The following is an 18701-nucleotide window of genomic DNA, read 5'->3' as shown; positions in this document are numbered from 1 at the left end:
ATGAAAAATTAACAATAAAGATCCATACCATGTTGCAAACCAGGAAAACGTATGAAGAAAATGGGTGGGGAAGCAAGAGAAAAACGAACTTAAAAGAACTGCATATTGAACAGGAGAAATAACTCAACGGAGACAAAGAAAACAAATGAGAAGCAAATGGTGTCATGGTTGATGATTAGAGCTCATCTGAGAAAATGAAAGTGCCCTGAAGGAGGATGAAAAAGGAAAGGAGAAGTAAATAACTGTCTTGACATAGCCATTAATTGGCCTTTAGCACAATGAAAAGCTAAGTTAACTGTACATTGGTCAGAAATGGGATGCTTCCTTTTCAGATGACAATATATGAGCAACTGATACATGATAAATACATAAATTAAAAATATGATCAAATCTACAGTTTTCAGAACTTTTAACTAGTTTCTTGAGAGGAGAATTAGGAAGTCAGGAAATAAGGAAAGAATGGATAAAGAAATACGTGCTGTTGGGAGAAGAAAATGTTCTTTCAAACCTTGGATTACTAGAGTCACAAAATAAAGGCAATACTGAGATTCCAGAGTATCACTGATGGTGACCTGCCAGTAATCAATGTGCCAAAGATGAGAAACGAATAGAAATTGCTGACTGAAAATTACAGTTAAGTAGGCAGAAGTAAGATGAGAAGAAAATTTAGTGAATGCAGCGAGCAAGCTCCATATGAACAAAAGTGGGGAGGGGAGGGAGGCTAAAATGAAATACAGAATTTTCTTGTAATCTTCTTGGAAACAAATCAGTTTTGTGTATTTCAAGGAAATCTCACTGGAACACGACAGGCCACGCTGTGGGCCTGATGTGTGTTGTGAATTCAAGTTTGATTTCGCTGTAACTTATACTGATGCTCATTGTTGTCAAAATTGGGTTACTGTTGCTATTGTTCGTGTCAGTAAGGCCAGAGTCCCTACATATGATCTTTTTTGTGTAACTTGGATGGACTGCACAAATAAGGGTGTTCTTCATCTTTGTGGCCTCTGCAGAATGTGCTTGAGTTGTAAAGTATCATTTGTCAATGTTTATAATGTTTACAACTGCCTTAAGACAATTACATTCTTATTAATAAATGTGAAACCTATTTTGTTTGTGTCAAGCAACTCCATGGCCAGGTTTAATATTTTTCAGATTCATCTCAGTGTTCTCGTTCCTGTTGTTCTGGATGCTCTGGTTGTGATAGCCGTGATACAACGAGTGATGACTCACCGGAACCACCACCTCAACCACCACCTCCTCTTCCAGTACCAAGACAGCAAGGGAGTGCTGTGAGAACACCTGGAGAGAAACCAAAAGTGAAGTTCTCTGACACTGTCACTCACATTCTTGTGCCTGTGAGTATTAAAAACGTGATGCAATATATTGTTGCTGCCTATACCTCCAACACATGTTTCGGTTTCTAATGCTCTCTTATTTCTGTTTTGACCTCACATGTGTAACTATGGTAACCTCTTGATGACCATTTCATTTAGGCTGAGCTGTGAATGTATTCAGTATTGTTATGTTCATGAACTTTATTTGCGTGTAATGTTCCTGCTATCTTCCTATACCTTTGAGGTATGGGGAGATAGGCAAAGGAGAAGGAAAAGGTGTTGAAATGATTGAGAGGTCAAAAATAGAATCACATGATGCCTCAGTTCCTCAAGCACCTTTTCCTCTATCTTGGCCTCCTTCTCTCCTGAAGTTTCATAAGTCTTTTCAGTCTGTAAATGGAGTGAACTGTCTCCCTCACCCCTTTCCACAACTCTCTGTCCTCACTTTAGAGGAGAAACCTGTGGTTCATATCAACTGCAATATTTTATATCCTTAACCTTACAGTAATTGCACTGCCAAGATTGTACCACCCACAAGAGCCAAAGTGGTTTTTACCTTGTAAACTTCAGCAAAACTAGAGATAGTTGAAAATTGTATGGTTCATTTAATGAGGCAGATATTTTTGTTATAATAAAGTGGGAGGATGGTCATGTGAGGAAATACAGGGTGTCCATACTTAAAGTTCCAGTTTAAAAATGCTGTAGAAAGAGAACCATTGCTCAGAATTACATCAAATTTGAGCAACATATTGACATGGGGGGAAATATCAAGAGCAGAATAATAATAATAATAAACAAAAATTTGACCAATGGATAGTACTGTAAGTGTCAGAATATGCGCACCAGCAGACACAAGCCACGCAGCTGTTCCTCAGTTTGTGTCCAAGACGCTCAACATAACTGTGTCCATGAAGGATCACACAGTGCTGGTTAACTCTTTAACAAGAATGGTGACTGTGCACCAGTACCCTGCAGTAGTTTCGGACACTCAAGGGTATGAAAAAAGACATTAGTGGAATGCCTGTTAAGGGTTTGGAGAAATGATTACAAAATTTGAAGACATGGATCCTTTCGAGGTGCAGTATGGCAGGAGGAGGAAATTAGTTGATCTGATCTCTGTCAAAGATGTGGTACAGCATCGCAAGAGTGGTTGACTGATGGGGTGCGAACATTCAGTGCACAGAGAATTGCTGGAACTAGAGAGCTGCAACGCTCAGTGTTTGCCAGGACACGGCTCGCCTGTTGACAGGGGGACCGAGCCGCTCGTGTCTGGCCCCATACGATTCAGCTCAGTCACGTACTTGCCCCATGTCTGTTGTCTGGATTCCGGACATCCGGATAACCGCGCATGATCGGTCACCGCTGACGTCTCATCTCGCCTGCCCCCGGCTCGCTGCACTGTACTGTACAAATCCAATGCCCCCCCCCCCCCCCCTCTCTCTCTCTCTCTCTCTCTCTCTTTTAATACAAAAGTAATGTTTCCAAGAACAGGTATGTGACACAGCTAAATTCATAAAGCACTTGAAAAGTAAAATGATATTTCAATACAATCGCGAATAGAAGACGAGTCTCATTTCCAAACAGAAGATATATTTTTCCTTTCATTAATAGGAAACATTAAATAAGTGCTTTCCCTGTTGTCTAGAAGACAACCATCTTCATAAAAAAAAGCATACAAAGAACATTAAACATTTACGGACGTAACTTGTCATACTTTTCACTTGTTTACAACAGAAACAAAATTATAGTTATTGTTGATCAGCAGTAAATCACTAACGCGTTCCGTATTTAATTGGCTGCGGCGATTTGTTAATAACATGCCGGCTTTACTAAAGCATCTTTCACTTGGTGCACTTGTTGCTGGGATACATAAAATACATCTTGCAACTGCAGCCAGGCCTGGCAAATCTGTTTCATGTCTGCTCCACCACTTTAAGATGTCATAATCATCTCCGGGGGGCATTAAAATGTAGAGATCTACTTCATCTGCTGCGGAGGACCTGTTGTTTCTCCATTCTTTGAAACTATCTCTCTTTCTGGGTGGTGATGACACAGTACTTGAAGGATCTATTATAATAAACAAAAGAGACAAGTAATACAGAACTGATGTGGAAATTATCGAAATGTTCCCCTAAAATTGAGGTGTTTTACATTAATGAAATATTATACGAATTATAACATTCCCATTTCTCTATAATACACTATCCACTATCTATGCAAAAACGATTATGTTAATAATTGCATGTTGTACCTGCGTAAGTAGCACACATTTGTCGCACATTGCTAAAAATTTCCTGCTTTTCATTTATTTCAAGCATATTAAGATCACGGAAAGATGGCCAAAGAAACGTAGCAATTTTATGTCTGGAAGTGATCACAATCTTCTCACAAATGAAAGTCAAGGCTCGATTTTTAATCCTTTGTACCTCCTGTTAAAAAATACATATCTGTTAGTACACATCTATTACGCTAGTTAATTATAAATCTATCGCGTATCATAATGAAACAGTGCCTTTAACTGGATTAATTATTCACCTGACAGTCAGTGTCACTGACACTGCAGACTTGTTGCAGTTTGTGAAACCAAAGAAGAACTAACTGAATTGTCGGTTCTTTTTCGCCTTCTAATTCATCTGTGGCCTCTTTAAATAGTCTCAGAAAATGCGCAATTTTTCCTGCAAGCTCATTGTCATATCCTTGCAGTCTGTAAGCGGAGTCCTTTTCCGCCAACAAGGCAGCAACTTCGTTATACTGGGTGTGTAAGGATTCCAGCATAGTGTACAAGCTGTTCCAGCGTGTGCAGACCTCTTGTTTCAACGATGATTTCAAAGACGAGCAGAGGCCACTTTTCTTAATGTACCTTACAATGCATTTTGCAGTATTTATTGTTGATGCGATGTTGGGGGCATGATGTAACAAGAAGTTTTCATCGAAAGTATGGCTAAGTGCGGTGTTTATACAATGAGCAGCACAAGGAATCCTTTCGTGATTTTCCAAAGCCTTTATTACATTGGCACCGTGGTCGGAGACAAAAACAAAACCGTGCAACATGTCCGGCGAAATGTCCCAATCAGCCATCCTCTCTTCAATTTCTTTCATAATATTTACTCCCGTCTTCTTAACGTCCGGGAATTTTGTTGTAAATAAAACATTGTTCACAAGAGACCAATCTCTCTTAATGTAATGTGCTGTAAGCGTCCAATAGTGCACCTGATTATGCGAATCAGTCCACATATCAACTGTCGCAGCACATGTTTTATTAACAACTTCCACAATAACAGAAGGCATTATGCTGTTTCGTATTGCATCAGCTTGTTCTTTGACATGTCTGCTTATAGTAGAGGGATGTGGCATGTCATCAGCCATGTTAACTTCTCCATAATGCACACCTAGATGTATTAATTCTTGGCCTAATTCTCTGAAACCTTCACCGGAAACAACATTAAAAGGCCTCATATCTTTAGCACACATTGCAACACACTTTTCTGTAATAATATTTTTTACTACTGCCGGTATCCCTGAAGGTGCTGTATCTTTGTGAGGTTTCTTGCAACTGTGTTTCTTTAAATGAGTGGTTCCCGACTGGAAGCACAATAATGTGGAGCAGTTTATGCACGATACGTACCCAGCAGATGCACTGTTTTCATCTACAACCAACAGAAATTTACTCCATACTTGGCTTTTTAGACCTTCCCGTTTTTTCAGTGTGTAAACATTGGTTTCAATCTTACGTCTTACTACACTGGCTTCCTCACGCTGCATGATAACAGAGAGAGACACACCACAAATGAGAAGCCCGTACTGGCTGCAGTCTCACACGGATAATGACATGTGTACTGTGTTTGAAGTTACCTGCTATGTATTCTGTCACAGCATCTATGCTCAGTCACTAGAACTAGTGCGGGCAGCCTATCCAGTTAGGGTGTGCTCGCCCCATCCCGTATTTTGTGCTCACTTACTCGGTCATGCAGGACTCAAGCTGGAACACTAGATGTGGCTGCAAGCACGTTGTATAAGGGACATTCAAATGATGAAACCTGGTCACTGGAGTAAAGTAACGCTAATGATTTTGTTAACTCAAAAATGTAGTTATACACAGCACACATACTCAAAAAACGGTCACATTTATCCAATTGCAACACTAGCCAGTTTAATCCATCCTTGAAGAAGCTAGTAGGCTGCTGTCAGATCCAAGCCTGGACCCAGTCACACACTTCGTAGTCCGTTGCAAATCGATGTCTGCGAATAGCTTGTTTTAGAGGTCCAGGCACATGAAAGTCACACGGTGAAAGGTTGCGGCTGTACAGTGGATATTCCAGCGTTTCCCACGGAAACTGCTGCAATGTCGTCTTCATCGCATTGGTCGTGTGTGGGTTTGCAGTATCATGCAGGAGGATAATGCCATTGGACAACATGCCTGTGTTTTGACTTGATGGCTCGTCTAAGGTTCTGTGAAGTGGCTTGATAACTGTGGGCAATGAAGGTGGTTCCCCGTTCCAGGAACTCGACTGGGTCCTTGTGGTCAAAAAAGGAGGACATCACGACCTTACCAGAACTGATGTGCACAGCCTTTGGTTTCTTTGGAGGTGGTGAAGTCGCATGTTTCCACTGATTGCTCTGATGCTTGCTTTCTGGTTCAAAATGGTGACACCATGTTTCGTCACCTGCGACAATACGCGACAGGAAGCCGTATTCGTCTGCAGCTCGTGGTCGTGCGGTAGCATTCTCGCTTCCTGCGCCCGGGTTCGATTCCCGGCGGGGTCAGGGATTTTCTCTGCCTCGTGATGACTGGGTGTTGTGTGATGTCCTTAGGTCAGTTAGGTTTAAGTAGTTCTAAGTTCTAGGGGACCAATGACCATAGATGTTAAGTCCCATGGTGCTCAGAGCCATTTGAACCATTTGTCGATACATTTCAAGGCTTCCAACTCCCTCTGCCGCCAAAAATTGAATCACTCCTCATTGTTCCTGCTTACTTGCCTGCAGGTTCAGTAGTGGACAATAACTTGTAAGACCACCTTCTCTTTGGCTTGAAACCACACTGGCGCTATGCATCAAATGGTGTGCACGCATCAGTCTCTCTACCAATAGATGGCGCCACCGTACCCGCAGTTATGTGGTGCCAACTTATGTGTAAGCCAAAGGTAGACACACTGACCAGGTTTCATTTGAATGAACCTCATATAAAATTCTAAGGAACATCCTGCATCGATATCCATACAGAATCACCCATATACAGGAGCTGCTTCCTGCTGACCTGCCAGCAAGACAAACATTTGCTCTGGAATTTCTTGTTGTCATGGAAGTGGACAATGAATGGCCATGGAACATTGTGTGGATAGACAAAGCCCATTTCCACGTCCAAGGACATGCCAGTATGCAGAATTAGGGCAACAGAAAATATGCACACGTGTCATAAACTGGTACCACTCATTCTGGAAAGGTGACTTTGTGGGGCATGTTGATGGCATCATTTATCTTAGGATCATATTTTTTCGAGGAGAGGAGTACTGTGGATTTTGATACTACTAGCATCACTCATAAATGCTTGCATATCTTTTGCACACCAACGTCATTACAACCCTTCGACAATGTGGATGTGTGGGTAAGATCATTTTTATGCATCTTCATCCAATGGGGTTATCTGAAAGATGTTGTGTTCAATGCTCCAGTTGTGGACATGGCTGAATGCGACCCCTGAGACACTCCGATCGGTTGTGGAACATGCTTGATTTCAGATTGTGGTAGAAAATGGTGGACAGCGTATTGAATGTCTTGCACTAGTCTCATGACAGTTAGAAACTGATATTGTTTTGCTTTTTATGTGATTTTTGGTTCCAGGACAATTAAAAACCAGTGTCATTTTGCTTTTTATACAGTTTTTGGCCCCAGGACAATTAAAAACAAATTTTTCCCATCTGATGTATTACAACCTTGCTGTGGTGGGTGGGCTTACCTAACCAACAGTGCCACAGCTGTTTACTCCCAAACTTGTGCAGTCTTGTACATTGAGCAGAATGGATAGTGTAATGTGCAGCTCAAACCATAGCTGTCGTATTGTGATTAATCTGTCATTTGTAGCCAACTCCATTTATATTAAGACACAGTGTTGTTGTCTTTTTTTTTTTTTTTTTTTCTCTCTCTCTCTCCATGCCCCCTCTCCCTCTACTCCTGTGTCAATAACATGCAGTTCAAACTTGACATCATCTTTCTACAGCATTTTGAAACTGGAACTTTCATTATCAGCACTCTAGATGCAAAAATGACTGTATATGCTGATGGGACATATGAAATCTCTTACACCCCTTGTAACAGGACACTCTTTATGTAAACAGTCTCATAGTGCCAAGCTCATGAACTATGTGCCTGATGGCGGCAACTGTAATTGTTTTTGACTGAGTTGGTTGAATTGATCTGGATATATGAAGGTAGGCAGTGGGAGATGCACATTAACTATAGTCTGATTAAAATTACCTGATAGTTGATGTCTGTCACTTGATCCTACATTGTTGCCACATTGGCTGCTGGCTACCTCTCAGTTACAGGTGACACGAACATGGCAGACCACTTCACAAATGCTTGTAATGAGTTATGTGGAGTAATGTTGGAAGTGGTCGATGCGAGGGATGTTGTAAATGCAAGATGCTCTGCTGACAGCTAGTTTTAAGTGACCAGTGGCTAAACTGCGACAGACAATGTGTTTTTATTCCTGAATTTAAACTCGTGTCCTAAGCTAACCACAACCTCGTTATATGCAGTGTGTCTGAGAAAACAGCAATCAACAATCTGTGGCAGAACTTAAATAGTGATCGCTCTGTTCATGGTGATTAAAGCTAACCTCTTGTATTAGAAATAAAAAAAAATCATTTACTCAATTAACTGAATAACAGTAGAAATCAACCCTTTTAATTAGATTTAAAATAAAAAAATTTTTGCTGCTTTTGACGAGATTCAAACCTGTGACCTACAATACGTCAGGTTTACACGCTAACTGTTGCACTGTGCTACAACGCTATGTTAAATAGTTATATTTGTAACTGTGGTGACCCAGTCACAACAGTGAATTGCAGCCTACAAAAATATGGCTTCATGCAATGTTTTGCAAAGCTTTTCTAATGTAAACCAATCTCTGTGATTATGATAACTGTATGTGTGACACTGAATCCATCTTGTGTAGAAGTATCCAGTAGTGTTTGCTTAGTGCTGTGTTTTGAAACACATGTATTTCATTAACATTGTTGTGTGTGTTTGTTGCTTTTGGTTTGGTTATCATGTGTGATGAACTACAAAATAAAAATGGCATACCTCTTATTCAGGATCCGGACTCATCAGGAAAGAACAGCGAATGATTCAGGCGTGACATTGAGCGCTGTGAGTGGAAAAAACCAGCTCCAGCACATGAAGTGTCAACTATCACATAATTTTATCAGGGTACAATGAAAGTGTATCAGAGACTATATGCAGAAACTGAGTACTCACATGTAGGCATGTGCCAATTGAAGCCACTGTAAGATATTATGGGGTACTCGATAGAAAACTGCCAATGTTGCAGTGTATATTATACTGCTTATCCAGCTTCATTTCAGCACATTACTGTATGAAATGGTCAGCTCTGTTCTTTTGTTGATTGAATGCTACAGTGTCAGACTTTAGTGTGTAAGCCAAGAAATGAGGTTCAACAGGAAAGGAAGGGAAATTTTCTTGAATGTGGAAGGGAAAATTGGGAGATGTGTTTTTGACAACGTTTAATATATCTTGTGATATTTAAAACATTCCTTGCCTATGGTGTGATCTATGACATTTTTAGAGAATTGCTGGATGTCAGTAACTTTCTGCCACCACGTCATGGTCTTCTGGTTAGGGTTCCTGACTCTTGACCACGTGGCACTGGCACTGGGTTCAGTTCTTGGCGAGGTTGAGGATTTTCTCCACACATGACTAAGGTGTGTGCATTGTCCTGATCTACATCGATGCACAAGTTGCCGAATTGGCGTCAAATAAAATACTTGTACTAGGTGTCCAACATCCCAGATGTGATCTTGTTGTGAATAATGCCATACGCACATTTCATTTTCTTTTTTGTCACGAGGTATTTACTGGCATTTTGCAGTTCTCCCAAAATTAACAGTTTTATTTGTCTCTGAAGGGTCTTCCAGTATAGTATCTAAGGTGTTGCATGCAAGTCTGCTGAGACCTGCTGTTCTATATGCTGATTAACATAGCACAGATATATTCTAAAAATGCATTCAGTTTATTTTCCATTAAAAGTGAATTTTACAGTAAGTTCATTATAATAGGTGAATCACATTCATGTGTTCTAAAAATAAAACATTAGTTGCAGACAGTCACAGTGTCAACAGAAAAGACAGACACACACACACACACACACACACACACACACACACACACACACACACACGGCTACTGTCTCCAGCCACTGTAGCCCAAGTAGAGCCATATTGGCTGCAGGCAGTGGCCATGTGTGCGTGTGTTTTTTTATTATTTATTATTTATTTATTATTTCTGAAGGATGACTTTTTTGTCCAAAAGTTTAAATTTATAGCAGTCCTGTCATTGTGCCTGTTTGCTTCTCTGTGTTGTGAGTAGCAACTTATCTTTTTCATAATATTGTTGTTATTCCATCTTGGACTTTCCATTGTTTGATTAAAAATGAAATATTTAGGATTCAAGACCATCATTGGCAGAAGAGGAGGATTTTTGCCTGAATGTGAAACCATCTGGCAGTGCTTTACAGTTGCAGAAAGAGCACTCCAAGAGACAGCATGTTTACATTCCAGACACACAGCAGGAACTTGCTGACAGTCTGCCACTGTGCCTTGGCAACAAAGACTACTTGAAAGATTTTTCAACCAGTGCAGGTAGCATGTTTCTGATTACAAACAGATTAACACTATATTTTATGTGGTTTAAAATTTTATACACATTTTAAATTGTTTTACAGATATATCTGAGGAAGAGGACAATGGAAATGGCACCATAAAAGTTGTCCATTTTGGTGTTGTATAAAAAATAAAAAAAAAAAACCTCTCGTTTGGATTTTCAGGCCAACAGTTCAAGTGCCTTACCAGTCTGCAGTTGTAGCCAAGTGGCTTTATGATGTGCCTTACTCATCTGTGTGCCAAAGTAAATGTTTCATTTATTCAGTATTTTGCACAATATATTTATAGAAATGATTTTTATTTATCCCTTCTCACTGAATTTTCCAAATAATGTGAATATGCTGTTCTTGGTGATATTATCAATGCTCTAGGTACTGTGGACAACCACTCACTCCTCTTGTTGTGGTATTAATTCAGTAAATGCACATCTAGTATATACCTGACAAGTACTGTGATTATTCTTTGCGGAGTATACCTTTCCAAACGGACTGATAGATCTATTGTAGGAGCCTTATAGCCCAGGGATGAACAAGTTATTTGTTTTTTTCATATTACTGATGTATGTCTGTTGTGAGATGTTATAACTCCGGTACTCACCAATGCTGACATTTATTGATGTGAATCCCAAAGGTCCAATGTTAACCTCCACATATCTATTGAAAAAAATCTTGTCAACTTTGGATGATTTCTGTCTGAACTGCACAGCTTGGAGTACTTTAAAGAAAATATGACGTAAATATGTATCTAGTGCACTTTGAGAAATTGTTATACTTGTTGAAAATACTTCCCTCATTTTATCCCTACAGTATGGAGCAAATCTTCCTTCTTGTTCCTACTGTTTTTAAGTGAAAGCATTAAAAAAGTGCTGTCTAAATTTAATATTTGTACTTTGTGTTGGCACTGTGATTGTTGTGTCATGCACTGTGGACGAGCACCAGTCCCGCCCGGCCCTGCCCACTGCACGGCACATTTTTTGCGCTCCCTGTGGCTCTGCTTTCATACTCGTAGTATTATTGCCGTTATTGGGCTTTATACTAGATATTTGTTTGGGAAAATATTTATTCAAATCATACATTTTTGATATTCATTTTGAATAAAAACAGTTTTCTTGGAGTTTTCAGATATTCGTGTAATTTTTTTCTTACATTCTATAAGATCCGTGTTTTGATTCAGCTCTGGTGGGGTGGGTGCTTTATTATTTAAAACATATATTGAATAGTATTTTTGTTTTCACTACTTCAATAATATTTATTTATAATTGGTTTGCACTATACCCCCGCCGGCGAAACATTGCACTTGACAGTTCGCTTTTTGTGTAGTTAGGTTGGCTATACTGTAATAGCGATGTTGCAACAGCAGCCTCTATACACACAGCAGACGATACAGTTTTCCGTCCCGTCTCGTAAATGCAAGCGATTGAGCAATTACAGTGTATATAAAAACTCGTTTTTAGTTGTACTACAATGACAGGAAGTAAGCAAGCGTATAATAATGCATGTAAAAGCATAACAATGCGCACCAATTCGATAACGGAGCAAAGAAATACAAAAAACAAGCATCTGACGACTGGTACTTTAAAATCAATAATGTACGTAGTTTACAAAATAAATAATAACCGAGATTGCAATAAATAACCAATATTAGTAATTTTTCACTCACCAATTTACAGCGATAATGGCGCAATTCCATCCAGCTCGCCATCGTCACTGTTGTCCGATTCATCGCCAAAACCGTCTTCATCGTCGTCATCAGCAAGACAAATCATTAATTGTTCATGGCCACTGATAATGCCTTCTATTGTCTGTGCTGCTCGTGTAAGCTTCTCGACATGCTCTACTTTTTTTCTCCATGAGGCTGCATCCACAGTCACAAGAGCTTCACGCAACAGCTTTTCCACCTCTGTTATTGTAAAGGACTTGTTGTTGTTCCTTACATACATTTTTACATCACTCCATATTAACGCAATAGGGTTGAAATGGCAGTGATATGGTGGCAGCCTTATTACAGTATGACCCTGCTCCTTGGCAATTTTGTCTACTACATATGTAGTTGTCATAGGCTTATTTTCTTTAACAAGAGAATATAACAGAACCTTTGTCATACTCATATCCGCTGCAATATTTCGAGCCTGTAACCACTGCACCATAACTTCTTTCCGATCATTTGTGGTTGGGGGCTTTGTTCTGTATCACCGAATGATATGGAGCATTGTCCATTACAATTGTTGTAGGGACAGGAAATTGTTTTAAAAGGTTCCTGAACCACTCAACAAATCGTGTGTGATCCATATCTTCATGGTAATCACCAGTCTTTTTTGATCTAAAAACTAAAAGTGCGTCAGGGACAAAACCACTGGAGGAGCCTGCATGGACCACAATTAATCTAGCTCCTCTTCCCGGCGGCTGATGGCCGCTACTGCTGGGTGTGTTATCCGTCCAACATTTACTGACAGCTTCCCCGGCATTAACCCACGTTTCGTCTAGCCAAATTATGGAATGAATGTCTCTGCCCACAATTTTGTGCAAGAAAATGCTGCGAGCGGTAACAATATGTGCCCTCTCTAACAGTACTTTGCGTCCGTCTAGCGTTTTGTAACGGAAACCCATGTTTTTTAGCACAATTTTTAGTGATGTTTTACCACCCCTGAAGAGTTCACTTTCTTTTAAAGAGATTAATAACTTAGCTACAGTCGGATACTCTTTTCTGCTGTAGTAAGCATAAACATGCCTACGAATTGCATCAGTCTGGAAAGAATCTGAATCTGTGATAGGACTAGGTCGCTTTTTCTTCTTTCCTGGGGTTGATAAAAATGTATTATTTGATCCGGACAGCTCGGAATCATTACGGCTCACTTCAGTATCTTCCAAGTTTTGTAGTAATACTCCTTTACTTACTACGGTTCTTGCACTAATACCAAGAGTTTTCGACGTACGTTCCACCACTTTGTCGGCAGGAATTGATGGCTGTCCATGAATGCTTACGTAGTTTTTCTCCTGCTCGTAAAACTCACGAGTTCTGCGTAGTAACTCCAGTGCCTGGCTGTTTAGCGGCACCCCTCGACGCAAAGGATTGTCACTAGGTGAACGAAGTCTTTTCGGTGGCATTTTCCAAGTATGTACACTCACAACGTAACAAAAGTCACAACGATATATCACACAGTACAACGAAAACATGCGGTAAACAACATACAGTTCACGTTGTATACACATCCACTAAACAAAGCCGGCAACGCGGGAACTTTGACGTCACAGCACATGAGTAACAGCTGTGCTCACTGCGCTGTGATTGGCTGGCGCTCCACGCTGAACACCTAGTGCCTATCATTCTTCACTTGTTACTCTGTTACACTGCCAATTTCATACGCAAACGTCAAGTGCAATGTTTCAGCGGCCTGGGTATACATTCCAGTAGGATTACATTACGAAAATATCATTGCACTGTGTTACATTTCAAGAGTCTTTTGTATATGGTAAATCATGAAGCAGGGAAAGGCCCAAAGTGTCGTATTGCATTCCTTACAACACATTTCCGCTTCTTGTGAGCTCTGCAGCTGCTCCACTCATCAGGTAGGTGAGGCCCTGCTGCCAGTCTCAAGGGACTGATATTTTTCCTCCGCTGGATTTTCTTTTTTCTACTTTATATTTTTCCAGGATTCCCTGTATGACTCCCATTTGAAAGTTGGCATAGCTAATGTTCGTTACACGTTTCTTATATAAGCAGTAAGCATTGAAAAGGGACATGTGCACGACGTGAATAAACAGTTTGTGATACCATTTAGTGGATTTTCTGATGCTTTCCAAGGTCTTTATTACTCTGCCACTTTTATCGTCAGATCCCATTGATTTATTGTAGTCTACAACTACTGAATGTTTCAATTGCTTCTAGCGTGTTGGACGATCCATCTTCGAAGTTTTGACCATTTCTGCAGAGTGGACTGTCGAAAGCATACATACATCTTTTTTGTCACGCCATTTTAGTGCCAACAGAAATTCCGATGCAGAATGGAAAGTAAGCTCTCCTTTCTTTAGTTTCTCAGGGATATTAGACATACCTTTTCTTGTGTGCCTGACTGTACCACAAGCATTAGTTGCCCGGTCATACAACCAACAGAACATGGCAGGACTCATATACCAATTGTCACAGTACGGCGTGTGTCCCTTCTGTAAATATGGCTCAACCAATGTAGCTACTTTTCCGGAGATACCAAGGTCATAGTTTTCAATACCTGTATGTGAGCCACAGTAGACAATAAAATATAATTATTGTGGACATCGCAGATAACAAATATCTTTATCCCAAAACGGCTGTGTTTAGCAGGTATTACTGCTTGATATTTAGCCTGCCTTTGAATAATAGGAAACTTTCATCTATGTATAACTTTTCATAAGGATAGAAATTTCCCTTATATTGTTTTCTGAAGTGTTAAATTACTGGCCATAGCTTGTACAAATAGTTATTGTCGTGAGGCTTTTCGTTATTGGTGAAATGTAAAAACCGTAAGATATGTTGAAATCGGTTTCTAGGTAGCAGTTTAGAAAATATTGGTGTGTGAATAACTGGATTCTTAGATCAATATTCAGACAGGCTCAATTTATTTACTCTTGTCATGATAAACATAGTGGCAATAAAGAATTGAATGTAAATGATATTTACATCACTCCATCTTCATTGGATCCTTTGTGGAACATGACCAGCAGCCACCATTTAAGAAAAGTATCTGTTAGTTTCCTCACACAAAACGTTTTGTGATATCCATGTTAAAGAAACAGAGCATGCTGTCATTGTTTATGATACCTTTCAGTCCAGAAGTAGCTGCGTCGAACGCGTGTTTCTTCAGATTCAAGTTGTCATTTTTGTCTTGTTCGACGATTCTGATGCCTCTTCATCTATCTCACTGTCTGTAGGATTCATCTTCCATGCACAAATCCAAGTCTGGTGATGTCAATGGAACAGCTGGAGTAGCACGTGTACTTGATGTAGAAGATCTATACTAGGTGTTTCATGTTCATCGTCAGATTTGGACGATGATTCACTTTCATCTTCAAAGTCACTACCCAGTATGATAGAAAGAGCTTCCTCAACAGTATATCACTTATCTGCCATATTACTTTTAGTAGAAACTAACTGACGTTAACAACGTCACTTCAGATTAGAAACAAGATGGGAAATGAGCAGTGCAACTCAAGCGAAACCAATGTTTTGAAACTGAATGCCACTGCCACATAGTTACTCTATTGTTAACTACAGACTTTAAACAAAGCCACTAGATTATGCATAGGTCAAACTTCAAACAAGTCGAGTGTGGTGAAGCAGAGAAATATGATGCGAGGTGGAACTGCTACAGCAGTCCACCGGTTGAATGGCTCCTGACTTCTGTAGGAATTCACCGTAATGAAAGGGTTAAAGGATGTGGCAGTCCACTGTACCTGATCATTGTCCAAAAGCTTCCAGAAACAAATAAAAAGTTCAGTTCAGTCTGTGGCAAAAGAGCATAATAGTCTATGACACTTGTATAGATGGCTCATAATTGGAATGATTGAGGTAGACAGGTTTTAGTGTGAATGACACTAATGGCAGAAACAGCATATTCCGTAAACTGAGAAGAGAACATGTAGTTCTGAAAATGTTTTGTTTCAGTTTGCATTACTTAATGTATCTAAAAGAGAAAAAGTAATTTTTTAAAAATGTATATTTTTACAAGAAACTTATATTTTTTACAACTTTATAAATTTTGTACATATATTAAAAGTGAATGAATACCTCATTCTGTCATTATTTCTTTCTTGGTCCCCCAAGAGCTTCTAATTGGCTTTTCAACTCAAGTAATTCTTGGTCTGGTACATAACGAATTTCTTCATGTTCTGGCGAATGCTCATGAACACTGAGATTGACTCCCTCTGGTACTGTAGCTCTCAGGATATTAAGAAGAATTGCCAGTGTAGTAGAAGGCACATCGACTATCTGTAAAAGTAGTGCAATCATTGGAAATATGGTACACTGTAAACAATGGCAAAGATTCGTTACTTTTAAAAATTCTGCCCCCCCCCCCCACCCCTTGTTTGAATGAGTTTTCACCACAATTAAGAATTATTGTGTATGTTTACAGCATACTAAGGAAAGGAAAGGAAAGGAAATAACTACTGAAACAAACATAGCAGACATACGATATATTTCTATTAAAAGAGTTTTGAGCTGGGAGGAGTAAGGAGTCAGAAACTGCCACCAAATAAAAGTCTTGGACTGTTTGTCAAGAAGGACATAAAAGTTTACAATGGAATGCAATAGATTAAATTTAGAAATAAAAACAGATGGACAGAGACAGAAATGGATTGACAGGATTGATAAAAGTTTTTATGTCTCTTGTAGAAACAAGCAATGACTTTTTGCAGGTGACGCCATTTAAGACCGCAACAGTAATCTTGCGCACCTGCTTTACCATACAAGTAAGATACAGTCACTACTCTTAGGATTTCAGAGCTTCATAGTCTTCCCAGAGTTCTACTTTCTGCATATACTCAACATGGTCTCATCTTCTTGCTGCTGCCTACTACCTTTTTATCTTTCTCTAGTATGTGTTTCAATATTATGAAAAGGAAACTTGCTACTCACCATATAGTGGAGGTGCCGAGTTGCAGATAGGCACAACAAAAAGACCGTCACAATATAAGCTTTCAGCCAACAACAAGGCCTTTGTTGAAAATAGATGACAGGCACAGGCGCACATGCGTGCATGCACCCACGCACATGACTGCAGCCTCTGGCAGCTGAAATCACTGAGTGTGGCTTCATCTGCCAGAGGCTGCAATCATTGGTGTGTGTGTGTGGGGGGGGGGGGGGGGGAGGGTCTATTTTCGACAAAGGCCTTGTTGACCAAAGTTTATATTGTGACAGTCTTTTTTGTTGTGCCTATCTGTGACTCAGCATCTTCACTATACGGTGAGTAGCAATTTTCTTTTTATAATATTGTTACATTCCATCCTGGATTTTCTAGTACAGGCTCGTCCAAACTGTGCCTCTGGGGTGCTAGCACCAGCATTGATATGACACAAAGATGTTGGTCAACAGCAGCAGACAAAAAGCGAATGAGCGGCACGTCCGCACTATTTAAACCCGGTAGGAAATTAAGATTTTTTTTGTACTGCTGTCGAAAATAACTCCAAATGTTTAGTATGTCATCAGGACCTCAAGTAGTCAAAAAAGTACTCAATTGAGTGGCACCTTAGTACCTTTCACAAAGATCAGAACGAAAATTTGTTGCAAGAGGAATGCCAGTCACAGCTTGAAGAACTAAAAGAAAATTTCAAGCAGCATTACAGTGAAGTAAGTGTTTCCTATTGTATGACTCTTTATTATTTAAAAACTATATTTTATAATCTGACATGACACTTAGCAATGTGCCAGTTGTCGAATTTCAGATTGTCAGCAACAAGGAACATTTCTTTTCAGTTAATTTTTATGTCTGGGTTTCATTAAATAGAGTCGCACAGACATGAGAAAAAGTTTAAGGTGGGTTACTTTTTTCCACTTTCTGAAAAGAACACTCTCTTGGACAGCAAAGTGTCATGAGTCATTCTTTGTTTTTGTGTGTTTGTGTTTTGATGTATGGAAAGACATATGTTGTAGTTTGAGCTATTAATTAAAACACAAATATTCCAATAAATAAAAATTTATTTTGCGACCACATTTCGCTGTCCTTGTTAGCATCTACGACCGCTTTTCAGAGGAACTGGGGAAAAACACAGCTAAAACTAATTTTTTTGTTAGTTTTTTATTTGGTTTTCAATGAATGAAACAATTAATTGTTAAAATTACAAAAATGTTTTAAAAACAGGATTGTACAAAATTAATTGCAAGGGCTTTTCTTTTCTTTATGGCCTTCGTAGGAGCAGGAAATAGATGGACAACGTTTACGCACAAATTACAAATGCTTGCTGAGAATTGTGAAAGCAGGGAAACCTTTTGCGGCTGGGAATCACATCAAGGATTGACTCGGCGGTTTGTATTTGCCCTGCAGACCTCAAGGAATAATTTGAAAAAATAGCTCTTTCGCCTCAAACTGTTGCTCGCCGATTCGAAGATATGGCCTCAGATATGGAGCAGCAATTAACGGAGAGAGTGGCAAACTTCATTTCATTTTATATCGCTCTTGAAGAGTCTGTTGCGGACATACGAGTATCACAGCTCGGCATATTCATTCGCGGCGTCGACGACAATCTGCGTGTCACTGAAGAATTTCTCAACCTAATACCATGGGTTTGGACATTTTTCTAGCTGTGGAAAACGTGTTTGAGTCAGTGGGTTTAAAATGGCAACGCCTGACCAGTGTAACAACGGACGGAGCCCCTGCGCTACGAGGGATACGCACTGGATTCCTCGGTTACGTCAGGTCAAAAATGGCTGAAGTCGTATGTTCCTTGTTCGTGGCAGTCCATTGTCTGATACACCAGTAGGGACTATGTGTGAAGATTGT

At 39.7% G+C, this 18701-nt stretch overlaps 3 protein-coding genes across 6 annotated transcripts in view; 1 reads left to right on the top strand and 2 right to left on the bottom strand.

Annotated features, from left to right (window-relative positions):
* LOC126091864 (WD repeat-containing and planar cell polarity effector protein fritz) overlaps positions 1-11496 on the top strand; it is a 67082-nt gene extending 55586 nt beyond the window's left edge. The window contains exons 11-13 of the mRNA XM_049907143.1: positions 1153-1355; positions 10015-10210; positions 10294-11496. Coding sequence (XP_049763100.1) covers positions 1153-1355; positions 10015-10210; positions 10294-10358 — 464 coding nt within the window. The 3' untranslated portion in view covers positions 10359-11496. The remainder of the gene's footprint in view (positions 1-1152; positions 1356-10014; positions 10211-10293) is intronic.
* Positions 1-18701, bottom strand: part of LOC126091865 (39S ribosomal protein L48, mitochondrial) — a 78326-nt gene that overhangs the window by 41545 nt on the left and 18080 nt on the right. For 2 of the 4 annotated variants that reach the window (XM_049907145.1, XM_049907146.1), the window contains exon 5: positions 15992-16192. In XM_049907145.1, the coding sequence (XP_049763102.1) occupies positions 16004-16192 (189 nt within the window). In that variant the 3' untranslated portion in view covers positions 15992-16003. Of the gene's footprint in view, positions 1-3746; positions 3764-15902; positions 16193-18701 lie in introns of those variants that run through there. The other 2 variants (XM_049907148.1, XM_049907144.1) reach the window with 2 other exon arrangements.
* On the bottom strand, positions 2995-3714 carry LOC126091866 (uncharacterized). Its single transcript, XM_049907149.1, has 2 exons — positions 3586-3714; positions 2995-3401 (listed from the first exon to the last, which is right to left on the bottom strand). Exons 1-2 carry the CDS (start codon positions 3650-3652, stop codon positions 3052-3054), a joined length of 417 nt encoding a protein of 138 aa, XP_049763106.1. The 5' UTR covers positions 3653-3714; the 3' UTR covers positions 2995-3051.

The sequence above is a fragment of the Schistocerca cancellata genome, chromosome 7 (assembly GCF_023864275.1).
Source record: "Schistocerca cancellata isolate TAMUIC-IGC-003103 chromosome 7, iqSchCanc2.1, whole genome shotgun sequence".
In the NCBI taxonomy this organism is placed as follows: domain Eukaryota; kingdom Metazoa; phylum Arthropoda; class Insecta; order Orthoptera; family Acrididae; genus Schistocerca; species Schistocerca cancellata.
Note: the sequence above shows the minus strand (reverse complement) of the source record. Positions and strands in the feature narration are given on the sequence as shown.